This window comes from Crinia signifera, chromosome 11 (genome assembly GCF_055691185.1).
Source record: "Crinia signifera chromosome 11, ASM5569118v1, whole genome shotgun sequence".
Classification (NCBI taxonomy): Eukaryota; Metazoa; Chordata; class Amphibia; order Anura; family Myobatrachidae; genus Crinia; species Crinia signifera.
In genome coordinates this window covers 30,107,793-30,130,718 of record NC_139227.1, presented here as the reverse complement: position 1 = coordinate 30,130,718, position 22,926 = coordinate 30,107,793, and the positions used below count along the sequence as shown (strand labels likewise).

At 45.0% G+C, this 22,926-nt stretch overlaps 1 protein-coding gene across 1 annotated transcript in view; it reads right to left on the bottom strand.

The window, feature by feature from the left end:
- Positions 1-22,926, bottom strand: part of LOC146046157 (polycystin-1-like protein 2) — a 73,387-nt gene that overhangs the window by 39,181 nt on the left and 11,280 nt on the right. The window contains exons 8-19 of the mRNA XM_083165374.1: positions 22,072-22,170; positions 19,719-19,759; positions 19,464-19,581; positions 19,158-19,365; positions 16,094-16,211; positions 14,707-14,851; positions 14,206-14,409; positions 12,827-12,972; positions 11,359-11,544; positions 9,224-9,349; positions 7,982-8,140; positions 6,444-6,568 (exon numbers count right to left, since the gene is read on the bottom strand). Coding sequence (XP_083021500.1) covers positions 6,444-6,568; positions 7,982-8,140; positions 9,224-9,349; positions 11,359-11,544; positions 12,827-12,972; positions 14,206-14,409; positions 14,707-14,851; positions 16,094-16,211; positions 19,158-19,365; positions 19,464-19,581; positions 19,719-19,759; positions 22,072-22,170 — 1,675 coding nt within the window. The remainder of the gene's footprint in view (positions 1-6,443; positions 6,569-7,981; positions 8,141-9,223; positions 9,350-11,358; positions 11,545-12,826; positions 12,973-14,205; positions 14,410-14,706; positions 14,852-16,093; positions 16,212-19,157; positions 19,366-19,463; positions 19,582-19,718; positions 19,760-22,071; positions 22,171-22,926) is intronic.

The window sequence follows — 22,926 nt, the reverse complement described above, 5'->3', positions numbered from 1 at the left end:
AGCGCTTTACAGAGAATATTTGAACATTCACATCAGTCCCTGCCCCAGTGGAGCTTACAGTCTATGGAGGTTATTCTGGTTGGTGCGTACATTTCCGAAATCTTTCGGAGCGGTCTGCACGCAACGCTGTGCGGACATCGTTCGAAGAAACGCCCACCGTACCTCAGCTTACGGACGGACTCACACTAGAAGAACAGGGCGTGTTTACGGACGACATCCAAACCTTGCGTGTGCGGTGGATACAAACATATTCGGCACGGTCTTACAGCGTTTGCACGGTCTTACCGCGTCAGAACGGACGGGACCCTGGCCGCACGCACGGATGCGGAGTATTTTCGCAAAAATTTGTTGCATGTGTCCAAAAACATGCTTTTTCCATTTTCTGTTTGACGTTATTGTAATAAATTTATATTTTGATCCCCAAATGTGTGGTTTTATTGGTAAATGTAGAAGTGACATGTATATTTATATTACTGATAGTAAGTTCTGTCCATTGGTTGCAGTGTAAATGTGTGTCAAAACTGCAGCATATATTTGTGTGTTTAGTAATGGTCCATTTAAGCTACAATGGTTCCAATTGAAGCAATGAGAATGAGTGTAATTAATGAGTAATGAGTAAAGGAGTGGATTGTATTGTGTTCAGCTGACATTGGTTGCGGTGCGCCCCTAGTGATTGGGCGTTCCGAATGCCTAGCGCATGACCGAGTGGTGTCCGCAAAGAAATACTTGCTTATGGACACCGCATATTTCTTGCCTTTTGGTTCTTGTGCATTCGGTGTGCTGTCCGAATGCACGCCTACCATAATTAGTGCACTCCCTCGTGTACGCCCATGTTTTAGCCCAGTTTAGCCCACTTTGAAACTACGCCCCTGTGTAGTTCCGAATGACGCCCCTAATACGCCCATATTTCACGAGTGAATGCGGTGCACATTTCTGTACGGTGTTAGTGCGAACAAGTACGGAGACCATGCGTGGCACATGCGCATAGCGTTGCCCACGCATGCGCAGACGGCTAAAAAACGCCATCCGAAAGAGTGCGCGAAAGTACGCATCGACCAGAATAAGGCCCTATATTCCCTACCACATGTACACACACACATTCTAGGGTTAATTTTGTTGGAAGACAATTAATCTACCTGTATATTTTTGGATTGTGTTGGAGGAAACCGGAGTACCCGGAGGAAACCCATGCAAGCACATGGAGAGTATACAAACTCCGCACAGTTAGGGCCATGGTTGGAAATAAACCCATGACCTCAGTGCTGTGAGACAGTAATGCTACTAACCATTACACCGTCCGTGCTGCACTTTCCTTTCCAGTTATATCACCACTGTACAGTCCACACAAATCATCCACATATTTTTCTTCCTTCATTGCCGTGATGTGATATTTTAAGCAGCCAACCTAGAACCCTTCCAATCCAGTAGACAAATATGCAATATATCACATCTATCCTTGTGTATAAATGTCTATTTCCCTATAGATTGTAAGCTTGTGAGCAGGGCCTTTCTACCTCTATAACTGTTTATATATAGGCCTTTAAAACTAAGCCTGCAGGTCATGGCATTCTGGCTACTGTTACTTTTAGCACCGCCCCATTCTTGGTAACTCCACCCATTTTATTTAAAATTACTAATCAGACCATAGATTACAAAATGAATGTGTCCCCATGTTTCCTGGTAAAAAGCAACATGATTAATACGAGGCACTGCTCTGTCCGCATAAACCGCGTTCTTACCCACTTAAATATCACTACAGACATATATTGGTTTATCACCAATATTGTCATATTCATCCCCAATACAAGCTCTCCTCCCTATAAACTAAATAGACAGGATTTACTATTAGTGAGTAGACTCGTGGGACATCAAATCCTGCGTGACAGGGGTCAAAGAGAAGAAGTAAGGGGGAGCACCCGATGAATACATAAAATGGGGCATTAAAAGGAAGAACTATATGTGGTGATCTCAACAAACATCTTTCCTAGTTCTAGAAGAAGTTATCCTTCATACTAAATACTGGTTCATTTAAATAACTGAACTTTATGTTACTTTATGGAATTCTTGTATAGACTGTATATGGCAATCTGTAGTGTCTAACTATTGCATGTCTAACTTTTATCAGTGTCTAACTATAGCATGTCCCAACGCGTTTCGTCCCTAAAAGGACTTCATCAGGGGTTCGCAAATAGTGTTGACTAAATTTCCACGACTTTCGTGAACGGGATATATTCCCAACCAGATATAATAACACAATTGATCTTTTATAAAACCTGAGGTGCGTTATGGTTTTGGGACCTTCTCTGTCAATAATCAGATCTGTATATAGGACTTTTATTTAAAGGTTATAACCGCATACAGTAGAACGGATAGCTCTGGACTTTAGGGGTTTGAAAATTACTCCAAAGAAAAATCCAGTGCTAGGTCGATCTTGATAGTGGGGGTATTTTTGTTAAATGTCACCAGTCTATGTATGCTTAAGGGCAGAAAATACCCCTTACAGAGTCATGCGCTATTCAGATTGTGGTTCTCCCTGTCTGTTTAGACAATCTCATTTTGAGGCCAACCGATATATACTCAAGGACAGGAACAACCAGTACAGAGTTGCGGTTTGATCAAAAAATGTGGTTTTCACCTTTTAGAGGTGTGTGCCAGTGTGAGGTTCAGGGGAATGTGACCGTCTAACTAATGCATGTCTAACTTTTAGCAGTGTTTAACTAATGCATGTCTAACATTTGTCAGTGTATAACTAATGCTTGTCTAACTTTTGTCAGTGTCTAACTAATGCATGTCTAACTTTTGTCAATGTCTAAATAATGCATGTCTAACGTTTAGCAGTGTCTAACTAATGTACGTCTAACTTTTGTCAATATCTAACTAACGCATGTCTAACATTAAGCAGTGTCTAACTAATGTATGTCTAACTTTTGTCATTGCCTATCTAATGCATGTCTAACATTTTGTGGCTACCTATGGACGGTCTAACTAAACATTGAGCCTCACTCCGCAAAGCTTGCTAAGCAGTGGTTGTTCACTGCTTATCGAACCCTGAAATGCTGCCCGACTGCACCTCCACCCCCTCAGTACCATGCGAGGGGGATGTACATGAGTTGCGGTTTGATCAAAAAATGTGGTTTTCACCTTTTAGAGGTGTGTGCCAGTGTGAGGTTCAGGGGGAATGTGACCGTCTAACTAATGCATGTCTAACTTTTAGCAGTGTTTAACTAATGCATGTCTAACATTTGTCAGTGTATAACTAATGCTTGTCTAACTTTTGTCAGTGTCTAACTAATGCATGTCTAACTTTTGTCAATGTCTAAATAATGCATGTCTAACGTTTAGCAGTGTCTAACTAATGTACGTCTAACTTTTGTCAATGTCTAACTAACGCATGTCTAACATTAAGCAGTGTCTAACTAATGTATGTCTAACGTTTGTCATTGCCTATCTAATGCATGTCTAACATTTTGTGGCTACCTATGGATGGTCTAACTAAACATTGAGCCTCACTCCGCAAAGCTTGCTAAGCAGTGGTTGTTCGCTGCTTATCGAACCCTGAAATGCTGCCCGACTGCACCTCCACCCCCTCAGTACCATGCGAGGGGATGTACATGAACACATTCCATCGAATGTGGCCGAAGGGGAGAAAAATTATTTGATGGCCACCGTTAGTCTGAACTGACTTTTATTTCTGTCGGTGTCCGCTGAAGTGGGGGCAGGCGCTCTCATTATGGGATGTCAGTCGCCTGCCCCCGGCAAGCATAGGCCCGCATGCGTTCCCAGGGGTATGACCAGCCTTATCATGGGGACGCCCATAAATGACTGGGCTTACCCTGCTCCGGCCCCTGCCCGCCACTCCCTCCCCTACGGGTGTAACCACATCGGTGACTGTGATAGTCGCCAAAGGCATTCATACAACGGCCCTGCACATGTGTAAATAAACCCCACCATCGGTCTCCAGCACAAATACCCTGGGGACCGATCATCCCCATTGTCTGTGAGCTACTGTACACCACACTCCCGTACAGGAGTGGGACAGAGTCTTATTCTCTACTGCGTAATACGGAACCGCTACAGAAACCTTTACAGATTGCGAGCATCCTATGATGTTTTATTTTCCTTTTGCTTCATCCTTTTTTGTTCAGTTCTCTTTAGAATAAAAATCGACGATATTGAAGTAATATCTGTTCTTAGTATAAATAATGGATAATAAGGGATGACTGCTCTGTTCCGTTTTAACTATTGTCACATTCACAACAATGGTGAGAATTCAGCTAATGAACTCTGAGTGCAATGCATCACAGAGGATGGTAGATTCCGCTCACATAAACCTGGATCATCCTACTCGCTGGTAATGAATCAGAAAAGCATCAGGAGCCAACACTTCAGATGTGAATATTGTCTGCCTGACGGAATCATTCATCATAACAGCCTCGTACTGCGATGTGCGTCACATAGTGCTGCGTAACGCTGGTGACTCACGTCTGCGGACTCACATGTGTCGCCCCTACCCTTGGACATGCAGAGATAACAATTAAAGGCAAATCCCTTGCAAAATATGTTTTGTCCCCCTGGGTATCGGATTGTCCTGGTTCCAATATTTGGGGATGGGAATGCTCAAGGGAAGGGTTTTTTTAGATGTGCGACGGAGATTCAGGGGGAACAAAGTTTACTAGTGACACCATGCATGTTAATGAACGATGGAACAGAGAATGTTCAGTCCTTCATTAACATCAATCTAGAGCAGGGGTGTCTAAACTTTGTGACGAGGGCCAGATTTGGTGAAGTGTAAATGTGTGGGGCCGACCATTCAGCCTGACATTCTTTGAATCATTAATCACATCAGAATGGTCCCCCACTCTGCCCCCATTCACTCTACTGTATCACCCAGCCTGTCCCTTCACTGTATTTCCCCCAACCTGCCTCCATTCACTGTATGTCCCCCAGCCTGCCCCTCCTTCACTGTATGTCCCCATTCACTGTATGTTCCCCACTCTGCCCCCATTCACTCTACTGTATGTCACCCAGCCTGTCTCCATTCACTGTATGTCCCCAGCCTGCCCCTCCTTCACTGTATGTCCTCTATTCACTGTATGTTCCCCACTCTGCACCCATTCACTCTGTCCCCCAGCCTGCCCCCCTTCTCTTAATGTCCATCAGTGCCTCCATTCATTGTATGTCCCCAAGCCTGACCCTCCTTCACTGTATGACTCCCATTCACTGTATGACCGCCATTCACTATGTACCCCACTCTGCCCCCATTCACTGTATGTCCCCCAGCCTGCCCCTGCTCCCCTTCTCTGAATGGCCATCACTGCCTCCATTCACTATATTTCCCCCAGCCTGACCCTCCTTCACTGTATATCCCCCACTCTGCCCCCTCCCTTCTCTGTATGTTTCCCAGCCCCTTGTGTGAGCCAGAGGAAGGAGAGGCAAAGCAAGCACTACAAGGGCAGGAGGTGCTTGGGCTCCCGCTGCTGCCCTCCTCCGCTCTGCATGTTACGGGAGCAAGATTCCCCCTTGCTGCCCCCTTCCCCAAACACTGCTGTCACTGTGATTGTGGAGTAGGGTGATATACGATTGCAGCAGCAGGGGTAGGACGCCAAACACATCTGACTGTGGCGGCCGGTACCTCCTTTACTGCAGCAGACAGCAAGGTAAAGGTGCGCTCGCTGGGGCCCTACCTTTAGTGTCCTGTGCTGTGCTTCACACAGCTGATGCTCTGCCCGCTTCCAGCTGGAGGCTGCGGGCCGCTTGAAATGACAGCACGGGCCGCAATTGGCCCCCGGCCTGACTTTGGACATGCCTGCTCTAGAGTGTATGCATGATTTGGGCTGATGGGGATGTTGGAGCGATCCAGTGTGTACCCAGTTTTAGTATCACTCACAAAAATAGAATTTCGTTACTGACTATTGATGTCTTCTGAGCATGCAGGTCAATTTGGCTATATAGCAAAGCAACCTACCTGCTCAGACCTACCTATTCAGCGGTTCCTGGTGACATCACTGAACAGTTTTGGCGGCTGATATCGTCCACTATGTGCTCAAAATATCATCTGCCCGCGGTCCATATGGTTAACTATATTGGCCGCGGCCAGGCCGGCTGTGGGTCAGCAAAGTGTGTATTGGGCTTCACAAATGACACTCAACCTTTGTCAAAGTCTCTGATTAGTGACAAAACGCGTCAGCGGGGAAACACGTCAGTTCTCACGAAGTACAGAGAGGAGTAAGGAGTTCCCTATTTTTATGTATGCACTGTGTACTATATTTGGGACATTGCAAAGAAGCACACAAATGTCTGAGAGACTCGTTTACTAGGTAACCTCAAATAGTGAGTTGTTAACTTCCTGAAAATATCCTTTATACAATAACTATAACATTGAGATCTATGATATTCCAGCAATAGACTGGAAGCAATGCTTTATGTATGTATCCTGGACCCACCTGTTTATATACATAGTAGCTGTAGGAGACATCAATACTGTGGGCTCATTATCTGGTACTTTCCCGACCAGTAACGCGCTCTGCAGATTCTCCACTGCACTCAGTAAATGCTGCGACACTGTATTCTATAGAAAAGAATGGAGGGTCTAGTTAATTTACACATTCCTATCCATGCTGTATCTGTCATTTTACAGTCTATACATTTCATACAAGAATGGCAAGATATACAAAATGTCTAATATAATTCGAAAGTACTAAGGGGTAGCTGTATGAAGCAGGAGGAGAAGTGAACCAGAGGAGAAGTGGCCCTTGGCAACCAATCAGCTGCTCTGTATAATTATATATTATGCAAATTATAGCGCTGATTGGTTGCCATAGGCAACTCCTCCTCTGGCTCACTTCTCCTCCCTTGTCACTGCTTCATACATATACCTCTAATTGACTTATTCTTAAAAGCAACATGGTAACCCCGGGGGGTAAATTTACATACCCTCCAACATGACCCATTCCATTAGGTACAAAATGCTCTGTTCCTGGACTTCCCTCCCAGTGGCAGTTACAGAGGTTGGACTCCAACACAGTCCAAAATTCAAAGAGGGGGGGGGGGGGTCATATCAACTATCAGTGAGTCCAGGACAGTGATGTTTGGGGTGGCATTAGGTGTGGCTCCCCTTTTTGAATATTGGACTGTGCTGCAGCCCCACCTCTGTAACTGCCCCTGGTAAGGAAGTCCAGGAACAGAGCATTTTGTACCTAATGGAATGGGTCATGTTGGAAGGTATGAATTTACTAAGATAGGAGTTTTATTGATGGCAAAACAGAAACAAAGCGCTCAAAGAATAGTTATATGACAAGTAATAAAATAAATATGAATGTGGGTTCACAGGATAAATATATGGCTATTAAAATCAAGGGACGCTTGTGGGATACAGATGAGGGTATAACCTGCACTGGATGAGTGATTGATTCCCAGCAGATGGAGTTCAATGGGGTAATTCCACTTGGTGCTGTTGGAGGTGGCAGTCCCAATATGGGGGGGGGGGGGGGGGGGCTAGTTGGCATCCAGCGAGTCCTCACTAGTATCTGGCTATTGTCCAATGATGTAAAAAGGGGCTCCAGGGAGATGAATATTGGGGAATGTCCAGATGAATGAGCAGGTAAGTATCTCAGCTAGTGATGAATGGGTCCCAAGATGAAAACCAACGCGTTTCGTTATCACTGGGGTAACTTTATCAGGGTGACTTATCAAAGCTCAGTTCAGGGTTTAAATACCCTACCCAATCAATGTACTGTGAAAGAAGTTTCACTTGTCAAAGAATTAAGAAACAGAAAAAAACCTCAGAGACAGACCAAAAATATATGTACTCATAATGCTGGTGCATCGCTGTGTGCTGAGCAATGTGTACTACACTACATGTAGGTCAGCGCGGAGGCTCCGTCACCCCGTGTGTATGAGGCATTACACTGCAAGTGAGTACGTACGTTAATGTATTTGTTTAGCGAATATGCTATCATCTCATTTCCTACACAAGACCTACCCGACTCTCCCCAGCAGTCCCGTTCCTTGCAGTGGCTTCCAGGACGTTACTTATAGCATTGAAGAGATAATTAGCTGTTTGTTCCATTGCTTGGTCTTGTTCGTTGTTTATGGTCAATAAGGAATGGCTGACGTCTTTCAGCACAGTCATGGCTTCCACCTAGAAGAAAAGTGTTGGTCATAATTGGAGGCGATTTGTGGAACACCAATGCCGCATATAATATAACTGTCCACCAGGCGTATGGGTGAAAACCGGACCAGGACAAAACCCCCGGACCACCGGACGGGACATCAAACTCTGCATTTTGTAGCTTGTAGCCTCCGGTCCGGTGGGTGTCCTGTCCGGGGGTGTCCTGTCCGGGGGGGCTGCCTGTCACACCTGTCACCAGGTAGAGGAGGAGGGGTAGAATAAAGCTTCCCTGTATGGTCCGGGCATGTAGCAAAAACCGGACAGTCCGGACCACCCGGGGAGGCTGTAATCTCCCCTCCCCCATGTTCCTGGTGATAGCTATCACAGGGACCCCCCCGGACAAGACACCCCCCAGACAGGACACCCCCCGGACCGGACCCTACAAGCTCCGGACTGCAGATTTTGATGTCCTGTCCGGCGGTCCGGAGTGAAGTCCGGGTCCGGTTTTTACATAGTCCCGTCCACCAAACACTCAACTTTAAGCCCCCTACACACTAGCTGACAGGGGCCGTGGCTGATATAGTTAACCATATTGGCAGCGGACAGGCAATATTTTTGCGTCCACACTGAAGGATATTGTCCACCAATATCATTCAGAGACATCACCGGGGCCCATTTAACATGTAGGTCGCTTGGCTATATTGCAAAATTGACCGAACGGTAGATATCAATCTTCGTTAAGGAGGTGCTGGAGTGCTCTTAATGATATTGAGCGTACACACGATATTGTGATAACCTTCAGAAATTTTTCTGAATTATATTTTTCACTTTATTTTCTAGGGTGTATGGGGCTTTACAGTGTATCTGTGGGTCTGCAGTGCATGATGGGAACTGACATTGAGCAGGAAGAGAGGAATATGTTGTGTGCGGCAAAACTGTGGTAGCAAACTATTTGGCATGATAATGGGTTGCGTCTTGATCCACTTCTATCCTTTGACAAGGATGTGACATTAGGAGAGGACGGAAGTTGTAGGTGCCCACCCAGCGTATTTAATTTTATCTATAGTTTCCATCGGTCTAGGTTATTTCATTTTATTGCATATTTATTCTGACCTGAGCTGAGGAAGACAATTCTTCACTTCTTAATGTAATGTCCTTCAGCACCTCGGACATCTGCAGCGCTGTGTGCAGTGATGTGACGTTAACAACAGAGAGCGCTGATAGCATTACTTCTCGTAACTAGAAAGGAAAGAAAAAGTGTCAGTCATACTCTGCAGCATGAATATAGTCCGTCCTTAAGATAACCAGCAACGGTTCCATTCCTTACAAAGAATAAGGTTTCATTTTGAAATAGATTACTCACTAACAGCAATATCTGCAGAAAATGGCCACATTTCCAACATCCCCAGAATGTTTCCTAAACTCAGCCATTACAGTCCAGGTTTTAAGGACACCTTTGATAAAACTGCTGTAGCAGCGAAACGCTGTTGCCCCTTATCCACCACCACTACTTTGGATTGCAGTCTGGACCAGTCCAGCAGAGGACCCTATTGTCCCTTTCAACATCTTGGGACACCTAATCCAGGAACATCACCGCATACAATTTCAAAGTATACCACCCAGGTACCTGAGGTTATCCAACTTATTGTCCGAGGCTAATTCCAGTGGACTTCGGTTATTTGTGCCATCTTGGGCCGACCACGTGGATACCAGGACAGTTCATTACCTACATGTATGGAGCGGTAACTATATCTTCCTCTCGTTAAATCTGGTCCTACTAGGAACGGACTCTCCTATTGCTGCTATTGCTGGAAGTGGGCGTTTTTTTATCTACTGTATATTGAATATGCAAATTTTATTTATTTGTTTACACGTTTGTTTTTTATTTAAGTAAAATATATTTGTAAAGATCATCCAATTTCTTTTTCAAATTATTTTTTAGCGCTGCTACCACCCCCTTTTTTTTAGGTTTTAAGGATATCCATGCTTGAGCATAGGTGATGATACTGTAATAAGTACCTCAGTCAATTTGATTTAACCACTTGGAAATGGATATCCCTAAAGCCTGAACCATAATTCTGGAAATTATTGCAGCTAAATCTAATCAAAAATGCTTTGTGATTCCAGGGCTTGATTCAGAGATGCAGGGCTGCCATTAGACATTGTGGGGCCCAGAACTGACAAATTAAGTAGGGTCCCTTCTCAAAACCCCCCCTGGTGTGCTTGTTGAGACCTCCAGTGTCCGAAGCACTGGTCACACTACTCTACCTCTATATTGCTTCAAGGAAATAATGATAGACTCCAATCCTGGGCCCTTTCTGTCCTGGAACCAGATGCACTAAGCTTCAAAAGTGATAAAATGGAGAGTCATAAACAGCCAGCCAATCAGTTCGTGCCTGACATGTCACAGGCTGCGTTTGAAAATATGTCAGGCAGGAGCTGGTTGGTTGGATGTTTATCACTCTCCATTTTATCACTTTTGAAGCTTAGTGCATCTGGCCCCAGGCCTGTGACTAGACTCTCGATAGCCCCCCTTAGGGCAGCCCTGCGGGGATGTACGTGAAGCCTTCTCAGCTGCATCACTTGACAGAAAGGAGAGCGAGCACGCCACGGGTGAGAGACGTGGTGTTCTCCCAATTACCCATACATTGCTATTATACAGTACCTCCAAACAGACAGCATACCGGCTGGACAATGCTGTGAACACTATCATACAATACAAGAGGCCAGTGGAGTCCGGACTGACCTCTCCATAAAATATATTGCAAGAAATCCAGATTGCGATATTCTCCTTACTGGGACCACATTATATTGGAAAGTACACGAGATAATCCCATTAATGGTTGTATGGCATACTCCAAAGCAGTATACTAATATATATATTTTTAACAAATGAAATTGATCATTTATATCTATATAATTTTAAATAAGGTGGCCACCTAATTGTATATTTCATTTATTTATATTTTATTGTGTTATTTCTTCTGCTAGATATTAAAAATAAAAGTATTATACTTTTAAAAATCATTTGGATCTGTGTATTGTGAATTCAACCAAAGGTTAATTGAAAAATTCAGCGCAGAGTTTCCCCTGTTCTGAAGTATTTGTATGCAGCAGTTGTGAGAAAATACGCTAAAGTTGCGGTCACCACAATTTGTACAGATATGGCCACCGGCTTTGCTTTGCTTATCCCAGTGACTGCGTACAACAGTATTGCATGCATTATTATGCTTGTATATAAGCCACACCTCTTTCTTGTCCCTTTGCATTGAAATATTGTGGTTGTCAACGGGGGCCTCTTGATTTAAGACAGAAGATACAGATTTGTACAGCTGAAGTAGTGAGTTACTGTCACTTCCCTCTTTAAAAATGTTGGCAGACCTCTCAGAGAGGAAAGATGCCAGGTTGTCGATGCTTGTCTCGTCCGGTCTGACCTAGAAAATTATATCAGACAAAAGCAATGGGAGTTAATCAGGCATAGGCTAAACACTGCTACCAGCCTAGGCAATGTTGCTGTGTGGCTTTCACGCCACAACCCCATCACAGCCCACAACCTCCATCATGCATAAAATAGATTACTAAATAAATAAATAAAAATCATAAAACCCTGGTTAAGCCCAGTTATACGTCTTTATAGTATGTATACAAAGAGGAGGAGTCAATAAACTGCAGTAATTTACCACCGCTAATGTTCGCCAGGGGTTATTCAATTACACGTGATACTCAACACTTATCAGGGATTATGCATCATGTGCCTCGGATATAAAAAGCATAATCCCTAATAAGCAGCCATCAGAGTCGCATTAACATATGAGATCCAAATACTTATCCCAGATCCCATGTGTATGTGTGTGTATCGTCCTAAAATCTTAGATTTTTATCAAGGAGCTTTAATTGAATAGATGATAATAAAATTAGGCCTGTTTTTTTGGGTAGAAAAATGATTGAGGATAATTGAATACCCCCAAAATCGTGAGAACTATTATTATCTACTTAAAATGCACCATAAAGCTGTATAAGAAGATGTAACTGACAAAAATAACTATAATTACAAAGTAATATAAAGAGTATATAAATTCAATTAGATACAGAATTAAAGGGAGAATATAGCACATAGGAGCTTACAATCTATGGGGATATGGGTGGACACAATAGGAGACAGTGTAAGTAGGTGCAACAGTTGTAAGCCAGAATGAAAATATGATTTCTATGTAGTGGCGGATCCAGAGGCGGGGCTGCAGTACAGTTCTCAATTTTAAATAGTAGAGAAACACAAACTACCAATGAGTCCGTTTGGAATGGCAGTTGGTGTTTCTCTCCTATTTAAATTTATAGTATAGTGATTGTCGGAGAGGGGCAGCAGAGATAGAGAAAGAAGTGATAAGGCACCATAGTGTATGGACTATACTTTTATGACCTTGACGTCACGGTCATAAAAGGAGACTGCTTGAGCAGAACAGGAGATGGTAGTAATGAAAGTGGAGAAAGGGAAGTTTAGAGAGGAGGAGGAACTGGTCGGGGCAAATGAACCAAGATTCTGCCTAAGAAGAGTAATGGCGTTCAGTAGGGGGAAGGGTATTGGTGAAGGGGAATATGTGTAAATGACTCCTGCAAAAGTACAGTGCAAATAAAGAAAAAAACATTGAAAATATAAAAATAGGAAAAATATATAAATGCTTTGTGTGATGTAAAGGGCTTGTTTGATGGACAGTTCACCTTAACTTTCACTGTGGTGTTGACAGAATCTCCAAAGTTATTAGTGACGGTAACCGTAATGTTCAGCAGGAAGCCGTTCTCTTCTTCTCCAAGCTGTAAATGGACAGAGGGAAGTTCCTGATTCGGGCCACAGTACAGCTGAGACTCTGGAACATATAAAGGGCAGACGAGTTGAAAGAGGCGGCACTAATGGAAGTGACATACTCATGTGGTGTAAAAGTGCAAGGAACCAGTATCGACCAATAAGACTTCTGCTTTCATTGATCACACTTATACTAATTCCATTTGTATTGCTGATTGGTTGCGGCAGGGCGGCGGGCAGCTCTTACCTGTTCGCTAGGCTGTGAGTATACGCAGTCTAGCGAACAGGTCTGAATGGGCCCCTTATTTCATAATAATCTTTACTATAAATACAAAGCACCAATTGGCATTAAATAATATCCTATATTAATGTTTTCCATTGCTAAATACAAAATGACTGATTCACATTTTGCTCTGTGACTGATAAAACCTCATACAGTTCTGTGACTGCTGACAAACGGTCACAGATAAAATAGAGAACATCATTTTGTCTAATCTCAGTTTTATTTAATGTTACAAACAAAAAAAAAAGCTTATTAGGCAGATTCTATCTAAACACCATTATGTAAATGTGCAATCACTTCCAAGGCAAAACAATGCAATGTAAGTGATTGTCCCTAAGTGAGCCTCACTCTAAAGGACCCCATACACTACAAAGATATATCTGAAGCTGAAGCTGGATGCAATTTGCCTTGAACTCCCCCTGGACCTTCCTGGCAGTGATTCCAAACGATTTTGTACTTTGGTATCATTTTTGCATAAGATATATCGCATTCAATTGATCAAGCCCTGATAAATTGCATTCAATATATGGTATACAATTGTACCATAAGATATATCTGATGGGCTGGATTAGGGGCTAGGGGGACTGGAAACGTCAGTCAAATTTTCTGCTATATATGACATACGATATACAGTATCACATGAACATAATGCACTTCTTTTTCCATCCCATTCCGATACATCACTGGTGCAGACCGAACAACCTAGAGGCTCCTATCCGGCACTCGCGGGACCGCGCATCGGATCGGATGGAAAACACAAACGATGCAATGATGTGGCACTTTTCAGACGATATATCGACCCGAATGGTTGGAATCGGCCATGCAAAATCTAACTAGTGTATAGGGTCTTAAGAGAAGCAAGGTCAAAAATGTTTTCGCGTTGGACTTTTGAATCTAGACCAATGTCCTACCAACAATGTCACAAAAATTCTAAGCTAGTGTTGTCTGTTTTATTGATTTGAAATCTCTATCCAGGCCCCAGAGATTTAAAACCTCTCATCTATTGACACTTACTTGGCTTGGGATAAAAGCAGTAAGTAAGAGAGATGCGATCGTCATGGATACAGGAGTCAGTAAGAGAACACGGAGGAAGGCAGGATATCCGGAAACTGGTCATTGCAGAACCCTCACCAGGCTCTACAGTACAGGTCGGTACCTCTGGTGGAGGTAGAGTTCTAACAACCATCATCTCCTCCCCATACTCATGGGAATTCTTGGCTAAAAAAAAACAACCAGAAATTTCACGATAAAACACAATGAAAAGAACATGACTGTGTATTTAGGATGGGTTGCATTTAATATTTTTGAAATATTACCATACTTTGCTTTTGTTTCTAGTTTATTTCTGTGCTTTCCAGCGATGCTATTATGCTATTAATATCATCAAATAAATTATATTCCCACAATGCTAATGTATACGACATCGCTAAACTGTCCACTTGATAACAGTGTGTCATCTCCAAGGGCAATGTATTTGATTAAAGTTGCAAGTATAAGTTAATGATTTAAAGTCACCTATCAGCTTTATTCTGAATGCGCCGTCCGATTGGTTCTGTAAGAAGGTGCTGTTCAGCACTAACGTGGTCGTGTTACTTTGTAGCAAGATCAGAGAACTGAGTCTGAAATCCCGCTGGTGGCACATGGCAGGGAGGCTCATCGGCTGGAAGGAAGGGAAATGTTTTACAAAGTTATGAAACATTTAGAAATTAAATATTTTGGTTGAATATTATCACCTTAAAACTCATCAGAACGGTATTATGGGTCAGGAAAAGCCACTTACAGGTAGCTGTCACAGTATTGCCATCTCTGTATACATGAAATCGGTACATCTGTCAGAATGAACTTAGGTCTACAGTAATTAGGTCGACCCCATTAGGTCGACTGGCAGGAAGGTCGACCTGATTTAAGGTCGACATGGGCCAATGTCGACATGACTTAAGGTCGAATTTGCATAAAGATCGACATGAGGAAGGTCGACTGGTCATAAGGTCGACATGGGTTTTTTACTGGTTTTTTATCCGAATGTCGACACCGTCGACATGGACACAGTTGGCAATGAGAATCGGACGCTCGCAATGCTTCGGGCACGGTGGCTCGCTTCGCTCGCCACAGCTTTAATAACCTCCTCCATGCCCTAGTGGATGGTAGGGCATGAAATACCGCCTGTCGGCACATGTCGGCTCAAAAAACAGTGAAAAACCCCATGTCGACCGTATGACCAGTCGACCTTCCTCATGTCGACCTTTATGCAAATTCGACCTTAAGTCATGTCGACCTTGGCCCATGTCGGCCTTAAGTCAGGTCGACCTTCCTGCCAGGTGACCTAGTGGGGTTGACCTAATGACTGTAGACCTAAGTTCATTCTAATAGATGACCGCTTCCCATATACATGTAGGGTTCCTGACTTTGCAGGGCATATATAAACATGTTGCGTTGGTCCATATAAACACACTTGGAGAGAACAAGGTACCGGCCACAAAAGTACAGGGTAACTCCTGGTTACTTCCACTTCCTGAGCACCATTACATTCTAGTTTCTTTGATGTACTAATCCTACAGCTCCTCCCACATGAAGAGCTATGGGAGGAGCAAATACTATCTTTCATGTCCCGCCACTAGGGGCATGGCTGTGGGTGTAGCTATGTCCCACCATAGTCATGTCCTGCCACTAGCCACATGACTAGTGAGTGTGTGGGTGTAGCCATGCCCCATTGTGATTACTGAGGCCCTCAGTACATGCTGAGCTGACCCTGTGTGGCTGCACCTCCCTGGCAGGCATAGGACCCCATCAGACCCCCAAGGGGCCTTTGCTCTGTGTACCACCCCTCCTTCTTGGCACCAAAGGATGTCACCAGCTGGGCAGAGGCTTTCTATACATGACCTGTACGTTGGTAAGAACTAACCTTCTTAATTAAGCCATCATCAAGATACCAGCTATATGTAACGTCTTCACAATCCTCACACGCGGCGCGCAACACCATGGCGTTGGACAGGTTGACATCCTTGCAGTTGGTCTCACAACTAAAGCAAGAAGATTAATGGGATCTTTCAATAGAAAATAAATGCTAGTAATAGCAAACAAAGCCAATAATAATCATATAAGAACAAAAACAGCAGACAAGTCAAGTGAAGGGACTGTTAATGCAATGGGGGAGGCAGTGGGTTAGGGGGAATGGAAGAGGGTGAAAGGGACAGAAGAGGTGGAGCACTGAGGAGGGGGGCGGAGCTGCCTTATTTCTCGGATCTTTAATCCAGTGATCCAAGGAGTCGTAACAGAACAATTTAAATGATGTTTCAGACTGGATCACTGGCTGACAGATCAGAGGAGTCATTAGCATGATGGCCCTCAATATGACCCGCCTTAAAAATTAAGGGAATCCCGACAGAGGTCTGATAAGTATGTTTACCTTTCCCCTGCTCGCCCCCTAACCCTCCCTTCCTACAGCCTCCGTCGATGTCAGGATTCCAGCGCCGTTCTTCTGCCGCAAGTTGGGATTCCGGTGTCTGTATTCTGACTGCTGGCATCCCAACAGCCAGGATGTTAACCACATCCCACAGAATTCTTGCAAGATGTCTCCATCAGATGCCAGGTTCAGATAAAGAATATCAAACATGAAAATAAAAATAAAATAAAAAAAAAGTGTTCCATCTCTCGCCCCTCCCCCCACACCCCTCGGGAGACCCCTCCTCTGCCAACAGAAATGTAATCTGTACCCTAGAATAGAATGGAGAGGGGGGTGTCTCCAGTCACCTCTCAAGGCGGAACATCAGCATCCATGCCCCAGTGTATGTAAGTGACACACATACAGAGTGCCGCCTTGCTCTTTAGCTGAGCTAGACTCCCCCAAGTACTAAAGCAGTTGCACAAGTGAGGTGCATGGACATAGGTACTATTGATGGTACATGACCAGATAGTTTGTTACTATCGATGGTCCCAGCTAAGACATCCATTTATGGATGAGTTGCTGGTGTCCATCGCTACTCCGAATTTATAGCCAGGCATCCTATGTGTGGTTTATTGCACAGCTGATCATCTATAAATACTGGTCTCTGCTATGTAAGGATGAAGGCACATGCCTATTTTATCTAATTGCCAATAAAGGTTTTAAAGGAAGAGTCTAATGCCTGGTACACACCAGGACGACTAGGGCCCGATCCCCTCAATCTAGATCCAATTCCGACCAATTGGATGTAGATTGTGTGGTGATTGGGCCCTTTTCTGTCCTGGTGTGGACCGATACCGATCCGATGCGCGGTCCCGCGGGTCGGTCGGCCGTTTTTTCAGATCCTACCTGCTGCAGGTAGGATCTGAATAACGACCATACTGCCGGGTGCGGGTCGCCATCGGATCAGACCCGCTCACAGTGCACATCGTGAGCGGGTCGTGCCCCCCGCATCATCGTGAGCGGGTCTGAAGAAACACTGACGACCCGCTCACAATGTGCATCGTGAGTGGGTCGTCGTGGTGTGTACCCCACATTACAGCACAGTATACTACTAAATATACTGTACAGTATATGTTATGTATCTCATCTAGCTCCTGCTTAAAGGGGACCTAGGGAGAGTTATTGCCACAAGACACCTTTTCGCGTGTCTACCTTTTTTCATGTCGACCTTTTGACCCTGTTAGCTACCTTTTGGGGTCGACCTATTGACTGTCTATCTAATATCCACACCCCTATGGTAGCTACAACCATGTATATAACACATGTAACTGTTACAGGGAAGGTGGCCCCTCCCAGCTCTGGGACCCATAGCAGCTGCACTCCCTGCACCTATGGTAACTACACCCTGTATCAGGGCTGGACTGGGACCAGAAATCAGCCCTGGCATTTTGAGCACACAGGCCCACCTCTAGCAGGCGGGACCCTTGCGCGGCGAAGCTGCGCAGCAAAAAGAGGGCGTGGCCTCATGGGAAGGAGGCGTGGTACACCAAAAAGGAGGCATTACACATTGTGGCACACATCGTAATGCCCATTACACATTGTGGCACACACCGTAATGCCCATTACACATTGTGACACATACCATAAACAACAGAAATTGTATTATAATAAAACATAAGAATATAATATAAAAACAATAACTGAACAGTGAGTCCTTAGAACATAGGCAATAAAGTAAAGTTGTCAGATAGCAATAAGCTCTAACACCGGTTGATATATGGAAGAAGAAGAGTTTTTGTCTCACCCACTTGAGAAACCAGGTGGACAGAACCTCTTAAGTACCAGAATGTAAGGGGTGCATTCCCAGAAAGCAGAGGACAGCGGGCCGGTGTACGTTGGCGTGCAGCTGTCTGATGCAGCGTGGAGGGTGGCACGTGGCTGGCACGTCCCTCAGCTCCCCCCTCCTCAGGACTGTCACTGGATGTGGCGCGGCGGGTCAGGTGCGGCGGTGTCATGATGTTAAAATGCTAATGAGGGGTGGGGGGTGCAGAGTGATGGGTGGCCAGGACTGGAGGCAGCTGGCTCAGGAGCGGCAGCGTCCACACCATGATGTCTTTTTGTCAATATGCAAATGACACGGCGGCGAGGTGCACAGACAGTGACGGACAGGGAGGCAGCGGGGCGGGCTCAGGTGCCGGATGACTGCGGCAAACTTTATGCACAAAACGGCCAGATGGGTAGTCCGGCCTTGCCCTGTATATAACACATGTAACTGTGACAGGGAAGGTGGCCCCTCACAGCTCTGGGCCCCATAGCAGCAGCACTCCCTGCACCTATGGTAGTTACACCCTGTATATAACACATGTAACTGTGACAGGGGAGGTGGCCCCTCTCAGCTCGGGGCCCCATAGCAGCTGCAATCCCTGCACCTATGGTAGCTACACCCTTGTGTATAACACATGTAACTGTGACAGAAAAGATGGGCCCCATTCAGGTCTGGGCCCTACAGCAGCTGCACTCCATGCAATGATGTCCTTGGTAACAGATATCTCCAGTATTGCAGTGTATACTTGAGTCACACCTGATTGTAGCCCGGAGCTGGTTCTTGGCAGTTACATAGAAGCACTTCTCATCCTGTACCACACCATGCTCACTGTGAGTCGCCACAGCCCGGATGGTGAAAGCAGCGTTGGGAGGTGGCAGGCAGGTAGCAGGGATCACAACCCGATCGGAGGTGGTGTTAACTAGATTCTGCTCCACACACTCAAACCAGCCAGGCCAACAATAACCTACAGAAAGAGAGAGCAAAGGCTTTTCCATGACCGTTGTCAGGAGTGCGGCCAAGGTCATTCATTGTAGCACACAGCAGCTATCCAGCAGCACTTACCACACGACCAGCTGATATTAGTGCCCGGACTGTTGGGCCATTGCAGGCTGATGTTGGAGAAGGGACTGACATGGCTGCGGGATTTTAGTTGCATTGTCAATTGCTTCTTTAAGACATCCTATGTGATATAGTTGAAAGGATAATTGTAATATTACAGAGCTGTAAAATGGTATCGGTACAATATAGGGGGAGTGTTTCAACCCTTGGAGAGATATTCAGATATCGTTTAATAACAATGTAAATGCAAACACTCACCTTTTCCTCCTTGCCTGGCGTTCTGTGCTTGTCTTGTGTCTCTGTGTGTGAAGAAAATGAGCCCTATATAATGAACAAGTAGAAACTATGTATAAAGGCCCTCATTCACCAGTGCGGGATGCCGGTCGAACTCGGAATTTTTTAAAGGGGCAATCAGTTACAAAGCAAAACAATGCCTTATTAGCGATTGTCCCTTTAGAAAAAGTCAGAGTTTGGCTGACATCCCGCATTGCCGCCAAATTCTGATGGGATTACATTCCGCCCGTGGTTGGAGTCGCTATTGCTGTTGCTTACAAAAAACAGTCCGACGTCCGTTGTCGCAATACCCCTACCTGCATGCACAGAACAGGCCCTGCTCATCCGATAATCAGTACTTTACAATGGGGAATCTACTCCAATCACATCTGAATTACCCCCAAATAGTAGCTTTATTTTGGATCTGTTAGTATCAGGAATGATGGAAGGTAACATAGGAAAATGAAAAACCTATAAAAGTATATATACTGTATATGTTATTGCCGTGGAAATAGTAATAACCAGTGGCAGCTCCTGCTTACATTTGGCAGGGGGACAGCCACTACCCCCATGCCTGGGGAGGAGACAGCTGCCAGGCCCATGTCCCGACATCTGTGCAATGGTTCTGGTAGGTGCTGGGACTGGCACATGCACACTGCGGTGCATATGTGAAAATCCTGGCTTCTGTTGACTGCACCGACTGCAGCCCATAGCAGCCGGAATTGGGCTGTGCAATTAGGCAGGAAGTGACTTTATACAGGAAGCCAGCACTCTGCCTAAAGCAGCCTGGACTCACGGTCCCTAATGGGACTGCCTTGTGTGTCCAAAAGGACTGCATCTGACTTCAATGACAATGAGCTGGGTGGCTAAATAACATCCAATTGTATGCCCATAAGCCGCAACACGATCAATGACATTAATGTGTTTGCATATAGGTAGCAAAATCCCAGTAGTAAGCAGAAAACTAATAGCAATATAACCATAGGTAGTAATGCACAGGAATATGTCCATTAGTAGTAATACCTATTAATATAAGCCTAATTTCATTAACATGGCTGTAAACTAATGTCCATTAACATGACATGTGACAAAGAATCACATAGACTGGATAAAATAAAGTCTGGTTCTTTATTTGTAGCAATTGGACAGCATACATGGTAACAGCGTGGCAGACCTTGGGTTACAGCATGGCAGGTTTTCCAGACGGCAACACATAGGCTTCACAGTATGGGCACACTCCAAAGCTCCCTAACGTAATTCCCACATTCCCCACCCTATTGCCCAGCCACTAAAAGGCATTGGGAACACTGACCCTCAGCTCTGGACAAACATATTATAGGAAGTACTGTAAGAGGTGTTGTTATTTAACAGACAGTGATTCACAATAGATCTTAGGAAAACCCAGACTGGATCCTATTAGCCCTGCTGCTGCTCCAAATCCTGGACTGAATCTTCCACATTCACCTCATGTGGAATATGTTGTCCTTGCCACAGACATTACTGTCTCCATAACTAGGACTATAAGACTGAGGTGACCTGGGATAGGAATAGTAATAATCACAGCACTGACCATAACAGCCAGTAATATAAACCTACTTACTCACCGCTTCACGTTTTCTACGGTGGTTCTTGTTTCCTGGTCTTTTCCCAAAGCATTCAAGTGTTGCTAATTTCTAATTGGTCCATGTTGGAGCCAATCAGATGCTGTCTGCTTACACACCTACTTTATGTAATGTATGGCACTAAGTGCCAGGGTGAAGAGCACTAATTAGCTACACACTCCCCATATAATCATACTTGCCTACTTTTGTAAACTAGTTTCAGGGAGATCATAGTTGGGAATAGACTTTTGCACAGCGCCCCATTGAGGGGGCGTGTCATGCTCCACCTTAAGGGTGTGTCTAGTTCCATATATGGAGAGATTGTGAAAAGCAATTGTGAACGTGGCACCTAGAAGCGTGGGTGTGTAATTTAAAATGACATATACAAACGTGGATGAGCCCCAAAGCAGTTAGTAAGAGATACTATACTTGCTAAAGTGCTGGGAATAGGTGTTGATCATTCAATGTATATGTGTCTGTCTCTCATTCCCTTTTCCCCAAAAAATGTAACAGTGTAATGTGGGTTAGGTGAAATGAGGGAGATTGCTAGACTAATGAGGGAGAGAGGGAGATTGCTGCTATTTCAGGGAGTCTCCTGCAGAATGCAGTAGGGTAGGCAGCTATGCATATAATAAATACATATAATGCAAGGTACAGTGCTAGCAAAAACTCCACACATGCACTGTAGGTAGTCCTGCCACAGGGAGGAATGCAGGTGTAATCAGAGCATTCCTTACCTTCTCGTTGAGTAGAGTTCCCTATTACTGTAATGTTTCCAATGTCCAGGCTCATGTTCGACACTGCGTTCCCAGCTGTAACTTTCACTGTATAAGTGCCTGCGTTCACCAAAGTGACATACAGTTAATCAAGATATGTGTCTTCTGGAAATCTAAAAGTGGTTTTATTTTTATTATCTACAGCAGGGGTCGTGTGAGCGGCCACGGGAAATTGATTATTCGCTGGTGCGGGGCATGGGGCAGCGGGCCGTGGTCACGACCATGGGAACGCCCATCGTATCATGGGCATTCCCATGAAAACACTGGGGTTCCCATGGATAATCGTCGGTGACGCAGGTGCGGGGGCGGGCAGCTGACGTCAGCGGATGTCAGCTGCCCGTCCACTTCCAGTACATGGACCCGCAGATCTAAGACACCAGAGAGGTCTGCGAGCCCTGGAGAAATCATTTCATAGTCGCGACCATCAGCTGATTTCACCACCGCAGGAAAGGCTGCTAATCGATGCTTATGCTAAACATCCATTTGCATGCGTGCGGGGAAATCGGCGTGCGAGGGGGGGTGGACGGTGGTGTGGCGGCGTTTAGATGACCTATACATTTCAATCAGTGGCGTAGCTACTTATTATGCGCCCCCCGCCGCTAAAAATAAATTCGCCCCCACTCCCCCTCCCTTCGTCAGCCCCCCCCCATGCCCATACCTGCCCACCCGCTGCTGTCTGCGGTACCTGCCTGCTGTGCCGTCACGGTCCCGTAGCGCTGGCTCCTGCTGCTAATAATGAAACGTGACTCTTAGAAAATGGCTGCCCCCATACTGCAGACAGAAAACTGTCTGCAGTATGGGGGCAGCCATTTTCTA